Source organism: Styela clava, chromosome 6 (assembly GCF_964204865.1).
Source record: "Styela clava chromosome 6, kaStyClav1.hap1.2, whole genome shotgun sequence".
In the NCBI taxonomy this organism is placed as follows: Eukaryota; Metazoa; Chordata; class Ascidiacea; order Stolidobranchia; family Styelidae; genus Styela; species Styela clava.
This window is the reverse complement of record NC_135255.1, coordinates 21,738,191-21,748,377: the sequence shown is the minus strand read 5'-3', so window position 1 is coordinate 21,748,377 and position 10,187 is coordinate 21,738,191. Positions and strand designations below refer to the sequence as shown.

General features: G+C 38.0%; 2 protein-coding genes across 2 annotated transcripts; one reads left to right on the top strand and one right to left on the bottom strand.

Annotated features, from left to right (window-relative positions):
* The first annotated feature begins 1,803 nt into the window (after positions 1-1,803).
* On the top strand, positions 1,804-3,736 carry LOC120336095 (uncharacterized). Its single transcript, XM_039403697.2, has one exon. The coding sequence runs from the start codon at positions 1,902-1,904 to the stop codon at positions 3,495-3,497; it is 1,596 nt and encodes a 531-aa protein (XP_039259631.2). The 5' UTR covers positions 1,804-1,901; the 3' UTR covers positions 3,498-3,736.
* A 3,150-nt stretch (positions 3,737-6,886) lies between these two features.
* On the bottom strand, positions 6,887-9,000 carry LOC144424613 (uncharacterized). The gene is made up of 2 exons (XM_078114056.1): positions 7,621-9,000; positions 6,887-7,219 (listed from the first exon to the last, which is right to left on the bottom strand). The coding sequence occupies exons 1-2, from the start codon at positions 8,196-8,198 to the stop codon at positions 7,021-7,023; spliced, it is 777 nt and encodes a 258-aa protein (XP_077970182.1). The 5' UTR covers positions 8,199-9,000; the 3' UTR covers positions 6,887-7,020.
* Between the last annotated feature and the right edge of the window lie 1,187 nt (positions 9,001-10,187).

Genomic DNA, 10,187 nt, shown 5'->3' with positions numbered 1-10,187 from the left:
TATTTATTCTAAAATATATGTATATATATGTGTATTCAAATTTCAATGGAACATTGTATTTAAAAAAGAAGCAAAGCTATACAAAATATAGCATACCATGTTCATAATGTCAGTTACTGTCAAAGATGATTTACATAGTCTACAATAAATTTATTTTATTTGATTTCACTGTCGCAAACTGGTTGAAACGTCATCAAAATCTGTTTTTTTTTTTTTTCTTTTCCAACACATAGAGATGCAAGATCACTGAGACGATCCTGTCCCATTGATGCACGCGAATACGACAAAATAAGTTTTAATTTGCTGAAAGACCGTTTACAGCTTGCAAATGAAACTGGTATTTTTAACAAAGTTTGTAGAGACATTTGCAGATTGGGTAAAACATCGTCTCCAAAAGACACAATAAAACCGAGAAGAGCCCAAAGAGTTTCTGGTTGACCTTCAGTTCTGTTACTGAGCAACATTCTGCAATCTCGACGAATTGTCGAAAACGGCATTGGGGTCTTTCAGCACAGTATAATATATTTTATGTAACTCTGCCGCAAAGTACGGTACTCTGACAACCACGAAATACAAAACCACGTATTACTCAAAACATGTATTAACATCATTCAACCAAATTCCGTTGCCATTTTTCTCCAGCACACAACTAATATCAACATACATCGGAGTGCGCAGGCAAGAACTTAACGATACAAAACCACGTAATTAACCCGGTGCATTTTATTACCTAACGTTACCAAGTGAACTTTTGCTTTGTTTCCCGGCCAGATTTTTCGGCCATATAATTACGATGGAAATCTGATCGTGCGCGAGCTATGTGACTGATGACGTCGGCAGTCGACGTAGGTGGTCTGTCGTCTGACCAAGTGTGCAGTTTGCCATGTACTAAGACTAGATGTCTGCGCCGGTGCGATCTTGCTTGTGACCGTTTTTTTTTCGCGCGGCGGTGTGGCTTAACGGGCTAAGCGTTAGGAATACGCTCGCCACCGCACCTCTAATAGACCTTATTCATTTAAAATCCATCCTACGCGCAAAAAAAAAAGTGACGTAAAAATTTTTTTTTTAACATTAGCTCTTATGGGAAATGTGATCACCAGAGCAGAAATTTGCATTTTTTGGGATTTTCTAGCAATATCTCAGTATGAACGTGGGCAGTTTTAAAAATAGAATATTTTTTAGATAGTTTTTGATACTTTTATAACTATAAACACGGTCGAGATTTTTTATAATCGTTCATCGAAATTTTAATGGGCGAGGTGTTTCCACTGACGTCACTCTCGCTTTACCATGACATTCGGCCATAGCATTGTGGTCTGCGATAAAATGCGCGCCGGCTGCTCGTTCTGCTCATTCTGTAGGACCGGTAATTGAATACCGACATGTCGTCGCTTAGCATTTAGTGAAAGACCTATTTTCGCTATTGCAGTTATGCTGAAATGGCAGTCTGTTCACGTATTCAGTCAGGTTGTCTTCTCGTTATTGGCTTTGCACATGTCTTACCGATAGAGTGACCTTTCTCTAGAGGCTTGCTGACATATACCTGTATACGGTACCGGGTACCTGTATCTGTACCGGTATTGACTTTACACTTTATGTAATACAGTAATATGATGGTTAGATTAATGTTTGTTTGTACCGTACCGGTATACGACTTACCGTATCCTACCTATTGTCAAAAATGCAATAAAAGTTTTACTTTTCACTCTTTAATGCAATACTGGTGCCGGTACCGGTATGCCTAGGACTGTATGGTACGGTAATTATTATACGGTACAGTTTTAGACTTAACAGTACCTGGTATGTGACAAATCAATTATCGTGTTGGAAATGTAATAATCAAATAATTTCTACATTAAGATCCTACTGTACGGTATATTATATAACATATCATTTACAAGATGTCAGGCCGAGTTTGCTGTGTCATCAAATGCACCAATCATGCCTATAAACTTCAGAAGTGGAAATCATCCCACTGCCCTATTCATAATGTATCGAAAGGTGAAGAAGGCTGTATTTGTACTCCACCGTTCGAGCATCATCCTTTTCCAACGGAACTCAAAGACCCGGAAGGTCGACAGAATTGGATACATAACATAAATAGAAAAGAACCGGGCAGTAGTAAGTGTGTACTTAATTGGCAGCCAACAAAATATTCTCGAGTATGTTCCATTCATTTCGTAGACGGGAGACCCACTTCAAGTAACCCATATCCAACTCTGTGCATGGGATATGAAACATCAATCGTATCAAATAAAAGATGCTTGCCCAGTTATAGGGCGTCTTATGCACCAAAATGTAAAAAACGTAGAACTGAAGTTTTGGCTGTTCCCACAAATTTAAATTTCGAACATAATTATTGCCTAAATGCAGATATGGGAAAACTTGCTCAAGTCATCAAAAGTCTTAAGATTGAGAATGCCAAATTACGAGGAAATAATAGAAATTTGAGATCCGAAGTTGCCAAACTAAAATGTTCATTTCGGAAAGTTACTGCTCTACCTCCATTACATACAGACAAGTCCGTGGCATTTTATACTGGGTTTCCTTCAAAAAAAGTTTTAGACAAAGTCACAAACCTTTTAAGAAGCAAGGCACCAAGGACAAACTTTTTAAAAGGCAACGCACCAAGAAAACGTATTATCAGCTCCAAAATCTTAATGTCTACCCGGATGCATAAACTGAGCTTTTCTCAACAACTCATTATGACTTTAATGAGGCTAAGACTCGGATTGTTAATCACAGACCTAGCTGAAAGATTTCATGTATCCCAAGCGACTGAATCAAGGGTTATCGGAAATATGTTGAAATTTTTGTCACATCAGATGAAAAGCCTAATCAATAATCCATCACGCTATCATATCATGAATTTACCCCGAAAGTTCAGAATAAGACCATACAATAAAGTCAGGTGGATCTTAGATTGTACAGAGTTGTTCATTGCGACCCCAAAGGACTTGCATATGCAGTGTATTACTTGGAGCGACTATAAACACCACAATACTGCGAAATATCTTTTAAGTGTTCATCCAAATGGAATGATTAATTTTTTGTCGCGTGGGTGGGGTGGAAGAGCAAGTGACAATCATATAGTCAAGAATAGCGGTTTTTTGAATTTGCTAGAACCTGGCGATATGGTAATGGCTGACAGAGGATTTCTCATCAGAGATGAGCTTCTCATTCGTCAAGCAGATCTATTGATACCTCCAGGAAAACAGGGCAAGGAACAAATGCCTCTAAGTGATGTGACAGCAACGAAAAACATAGCAAATAGGCGAATTGTGGTAAGAGCAAGCCATAGGTCGCCTAAAAAAATTCAAAATTTTACAGTCGGAAATACCTATCAGACTATTGCCTCAATTGGACAATATTATGGTAATCTGCGCAGGTATCAGCAATATGAAACCACCCTTCTATTCCTAGGCGACCTAATATCCTGCCCCCCAATAATAGCCCTATGCTTTTGCTCTGTATTCGTGAGCTTTAACTATAGTTAGATATCTAAATTAATATACAGGGTGTCTCAAAAGTAAGTTACGTTTCAGGTACTTGTCTTTTCATTTCTTCAGAAAACATAGTATGGATAACTAGTAAAATTTAGGTAATGTTTGCATTTTTTAACAAACCATAAATGAAAAGGGGATTAACCTGAGAAATGAGGTGAAAATTCAAATTCTCTGAGGAAAACATTAATTAATAATTTTAAATTCTCTGTTTAATAGGCGCTAAGTTTGCCTTGCTAATGTACATGCTTTTTGCCAATCAGCAATTTTGCTCCTCATTTTTGGGGTTAATCTTATTGTCATTCTGTGGGTTGGGAAAAAGTGTAAACAATACTTATTAAATTTTACTACTTATCCATACAATGTTTCCAGAAGAAATGAATGCTTTATCACGAGTACCTGAAAAGCAAATCAAAATTAAAAGTGTATACCGGTACTTACTTTTGAGACACATACCTACATGCATATTTGCAAAAACTACCTTTTATTTGTGGGGCTGAGCCATCACTGATTTCAATAAGTTTACTTCTTGATATTTCTATTTTTGAGCACTATTTGCAAAAACTGCCCTTTGTTTGTGAGGCAGAACCATTACTGATTAAAAATAAATTTATTTCTTGATATTTCTACTTTTGAGCACTATTTGTTTATCTGCAAAAACTGCCTTTTATTTTTGAGGCTAAACTCTTGCTGATCTATTCATCTATTAACGACTATTTGAGTGAAACCCAAATAATAGTTTATTTATATTTGCTTACTCCTCTGCTGCCTTAAATGATTTATTTCATATTCATTTTTTTTACCTAATCTGACATTGAATGGTACTTCTAGTTCTGTTGTATATCCACATCCCCATTCATTTAACAATTCCTGTATGTAATCAGCATCATTTTGTTACTTGTACTCTTACAAATCATATGCCCACCCCAGGGATGGACCAAAAATTAAGGGTGATAGGCTCGCAGGACATATTTGTAGAAAGTTAAAAACCTTATTGATGGCCGATAAATCACAGTTAAGAGTTTGAGCAGCGCATGAAGTGACTGCGCCAACATGGCGTCTGACATTTAATGTGAAATTTTTGTTAAATGTTCAGATGCATATGTCTGGTCTCGTAGTAGATTATGGTGCTTGGAGTCGACTTTCTTTTGTTGTAATGGCGATTGCTTGGTCACCTTGATGTACAAATCGAACGTATTTAGTTAGATTTCCCAAAGGGTGCCCCCACTTGTATCAGTTTTTGGCATCTCTAAAATGCGATTTTTTGTGCAAGTTCATACTTTTATCATAGAGAAGAAATAAATGATTGTGTACTGCAAAATATTCCCATTCATTATAATAGGCGGACTCCTCAATGCTACTTTCCACTTATATTTGTGAGTAGACAGCGCTGCTTTACTCAAACTTCAGTTTATTTTTCAATATTTTGGGGTTTTGAGCCATGCCCTTACAAGGTGGTCTTGAAATCCTGAATTTCTCAGTAATAAAAATTTTAGCTGGACCTAAGACTATAATAATAAATATAGGGCCTAAGTACAGCTAAAATTTTTATTATTGGGAAATTCAGGATTATAATGGCTCAAAGCCCCAAAATCTTGAAAAAAGATAGTTCTAAGTTCCAATATGATGGGCTTGAACATCAGAAATGAAATGTCCGAAACTTACATCTGTTCAGTGCAACTTAGGCCTAAGTCATAGGGGGGAAAAAAAGCTGAAGTGTGATTAAAAAAGGTTAATATAATCCACATTAAAATAACCAGAGCTCAGGTTTTCACCAACTGTGAATATCTAGAAATTCAAAAATAAAAAAATTCCAAATTGTTTTTTTGCGTTTTTTTCGAAATTATGACTTAGGCCTGTTCTGTTCTCATAGGGCGAGGTGTCCAAATCTGAACTTGTGTACCAGTAGTTCATTTTGTTCTGTTCTCATAGGGCGAGGTGTCCAAATCTGAACTTGTGTACCAGTAGTTCATTTAGCATCATTGCTTCATATACTCTTCACCTATAAAATTATTATTTTGTTTTAGAAGCTGAATCCTTGTGAGCTTTTGTGTTTACATATTGTTTATTTGCCAATACAGCTCGCCATTTGAAAAGCTGACACTCTGCTACGTCTTTGTTGACAAATAAATGATGATAGCTTATATGCGTGCGTTGGAATTATGTGTGTCAGGGATTGCCTAGGAGTTAGCTGATGGCTTGGAAATCCCATCGCATCTGTGTTTAATTACTTTAGGCCATGGAAGTACTGGCCGCCTCCATGAAAAGAGTTGATAAATGTGAAAAAAAATTGGACTAATCATAAAGAAAAACTCCATTAATATCAATGCTCTTTATTAATATGCAAACAATTTTTTACTCTAGTCAAAGCAACTTGGGAGCAACAAACTCATTGAAAAAATATCTCAACTTGGGCTTTATACCCATCCAAAAACTCTCATCAAACATAATTCTACATCTAATATGACCATGTACAGAGTAAACAAAAAAGTCACACCACTTAGTTTTTGAAATGGCCATTTGACCTTGAAAATAGTATGGGTGTGTGGTTTTTAGCTTTGGTTCCCCCCCTTCATATACAATATATGGTGGCGGAGAGCATGCAGGAGAGGTATCTCTCAAGCTGTATGGACATTTAATTTCCAAAACACCGTCACCGCAGCATTTGCAATACACCACCATGTCTGGAGATGCCCCTAGGAACAGCAAGTTTTGGTCAATGAAAAGGCCACATTCTCTAGCTGTTATCTCATGTTTTGTTTGCCTCATCAAATCCAGGTAAACTGACTTTGCAATATTTTCTGTTTTCACGCCATATTTAACTGCAGGTAAGTGACCTAAATCTTTTTGTAGGCCGAACACTTTGTCTAATATTATATTGAGCCTAACATGCTTGCCTAAATTCAAACTATTGACCTTACACACTACCTCATGAAAATTTGAGGCAGTCAGCCTATTTTTGCGTGCCATTTTCCAATCATTATTAGTAGCCTGACCCTTTGTCCTTCTTTCTAAATCTTCAACCTCATCACTTGTAGCCGCTGTAAGACTATTTTTCCAAACCTCCTTCATACTTAAAAGCTTATCAGATTTACTCTCCTCTTTCCCTGCATATTCGAACATCAATTCTTGAGACACTGAGGCATGAGCTATGCTGAAACAACTACTCTCTCCAACATCTTTCAAACATTCCAGCCACTGCTCTGTACTTAGTGGTTTTTCACTTATAGGATCACTCTGTTGACAAATTTTTCTTTTGACTGAAATGAATATAATAGATTAAGTATATAGAAGTTCATCTCCCTCTTAATGATATTGCCCCATTATCAATCATTTCATATCAGCAATCTGGCAGAAATAAAAACAAAAAGTAAATTAACAAACAGTGCAGTGCCTTTCAAAAATGAGTGTAGCTGCTATTCCATGTAGTGGAAGCTGGTTGTTTGAAGTTTCTGGATTCGTGGGTAATGTGAAGTTCGAGAATTGTTTCCCATTATCCTTCCATTACCTCAGTACACTATAATTTATACAAATGAGGCTCACCTGTTTCTCCGTATTTTGGCTTCTTCATTACTAAATGTCGTAGTTCACTTGGTTCAATTTTCAATTTTTTTGAGGGAATAATCCAAGTACATGGTAAGGAAGTGCACGCCTGATTTGAAGCACGCTCCATTTTTAGCAGAAGACTTGCTACATGATTACATGTTTGATGTATTCTAAGTATTGAAAAATAAATAATGTCACGAATAATTATATCATAAGAAGATGTTTAAGGACAGAGAAATTATTATAAATGCAGTATCCATCTGATCTCTCACATCAGCATAGAGTTTTCAGCTGAAAACTACAACCTTAGCACTTTTATAAATTTTCATTCTAACCATAATTCTACAACCTGCAGTTTTGTCAATTTACAATAATCTACTAAAATTTCACAATCAAAAATGAATTTCAGCAAAGTTATTAACAATTAAAAATAGTACTTTATGAGGTGCTCCTGAAGTATGTGTACCAAAAGGAGGTAATTATTTTTGTTCGCCTATTTTACATTAAGGCCTAACCTGGTACTCATACTTTGAGGGTACCCTTTACGAAATACATTCTGTAGGAATCTTACCCTGCAGTACAGGAACAAAATCCTCTAACAATCTGTCCATTATCCCGTCTGCAGCAAACCCACAATTTATGAGGCGGATCATTAATCCGCTGAGACGGGAAACAGTTTGCTTTCAGTATGCAATAATGTTTGAAGCGAAGATAATATACTTCTTTAAGCCACATGGAAGCAAAGTAGCTGTATGGCTTGCCCAGCTTATACCCATCCAAAATCTTCTCCATCACTTCAGCTTCACCTTTACTCAAATACAGAGCAATGTCTGTAATGTGGAGGTTAGGCCAAAGAGCTACTCCATTTTTTTCCGCAATCCAGGGCAATGGATCAGATTCAGACGAATTAGGATCGGGTAACTTGATTCCATCTGGAGCAAGTAGGATATTTTGATATTCCTGCACCACAGAAGCTGAAAGCTCCTGCGGTGACTTTTTTATCTCCAGGTTCATTGCCTGTGTTGCATATGCAAGGGCAACCAACTCAGCTTTTGTTTTTTTTGATGTCGCAAGTCCATATCTTCTCAAAAAAATCTTCAAACTGTCTACATTCCACCGCATTATGTCCTCCATAGTATATTGTGGCATTGTTGGATGAAGATTTTAGAATATATGTGTTAATTGTAAATAATCTGATAACAACTACAGGAAGATTGGCGAGGTGAAGCTTTTAGTCCTCGCTGCCGTAAGGTGGTTCACTAACCGCTGGTCGGTTACGGCTTGCTCCACCATCAAGTCCATGCTTCCGAAAACAAATAACTGGCTAACCAATACCAGACCTGGGCTGGTAACCGGACGAGAGGCCGTTGTTCGCCATATGATTAAGCCTCTCCCCCGGGATAAATATGTAAATCCTATTGCAGTATTGTATTCGCTGGACGAAAAGGAAGTTGCAGTAGCCTATACCGTTACTGGAAATATTAGGATCAGTTATGCATTTGTCTGTTAACTGAATAAAGATTAACTACCACTACCGATTTGTTCAAAAGGAATTATTTTAAATAGGATTTACATATATATCCCGAGGAGAAGAATATAAGACGGCCTAACTATAAGGCGAAACACGTCGTCTCATCTCGTCCATGTCGGTTACCGGTATGAGGCTGGTTAGTTAATTTTCTCCAAAGCATGGACTTGATGATGGAATAAGCCTTAACCGCTCAGCCGTCACTGCGTTACGGTATGTGAACCCCCCCAACGATGGCGATGAGTCCAACCCGAATCGTATTCCTACTTCAGTACGGTACGGTACCGTACTGTCCTAACGCTTCTGAAACAAATGTTCTAAATCAAGTTTTTTTGGCCTGTCGGTATGGTACCGGTGGTTAAAATACGGTAACCTGTTAGCTTGTCTTCAGTATATGGTATCCAGATGCGTTAAACCTTCAACGCTTCCAGTATCCACGGTTACATTACCGCCTCCGTTGACGCGCATATTTGACGTACTGAAGCAATGTTGGCCGAATGTCATGGTAAAGCGAGAGTGACGTCAGTGGAAACACCACGCCCATTAAAATTTCGATGAACGATTATAAAAAATCTCGACCGTGTTTATAGTGATAAAAGTATCGAAAACTATCTTAAAAATATTTTATCTTCGAGACTGCCCACGTCCATACTAAGATATTGCTAGAAAATCCCAAAAAATCAAATTTCTGCTCTGGTGATCACATTTCCCATAAGAGCTAATGTTAAAAAAAAAATTTTTACGTCACTTTTTTTTTTGCGCGTAGGATGGATTTTAAATGAATAAGGTCTATTACTCTGCATGGGTTTGCAGGTTCGAATCCCATGCAGGGATGGTTATGTGCGAGAGGATTGCTGGACTCCTCGCCGTCGTTGGGTGGTTCACGTAACCGCTGGTCGGTTACGGCTTCCTCCACCACCAAGTCCATGCTTCCGAAAACAAACAATATAACTAATCTCATACCCGCCTTATCGGCTTTCCTCTCCCCCGGGATAAATATGTAAATCCTATCCTACCACTGTTGTGAAATCTTTGCAGGCCCTGTTTTGGCGCCCGGGGGCATATGTACCCCATTGCCCGCCCTAAGCTACGCCTCTGGAATTAAGCATTCCTCTTTTCAAAAATAAGGCAAGTCGCGAAGGTTAGCGGTTTGGTCCGGACTCCAACATGAGTCTCATCCATGACATATCTTGGCTCGGCGGTGTGGCGCATCGTGGATGAGTGGGTTCGCATCCTACACGGGGTTAGTTATGTGCGAAAGGATTGCTGGATTACTTCCCGCTAAAGGTGGTTCAAGTAACTGGTTGATCGGTTACGACTAGAGCTCGACCGATATCACTTTTTGGCACCGATACCGATACCGATATATCGGCCAACTAGTGACCGATAACCGATATTGACATACCGATATCTACAACTCGAACCCGCAGTAAATACAAATAGAAAGAAACATTCAGTTTCAGTCAATCAAAAGTTTATGTTGAAAAATAAAACAGTCCTACACAGTGCTTGCATCATTAATTAAAGGTTCGCAGCAAATAATAAGAACACACATTAATGCACAAGAGAAAGAGAAAAACATACAGTAGTAGGTGGGAGTAGGCTTGCAC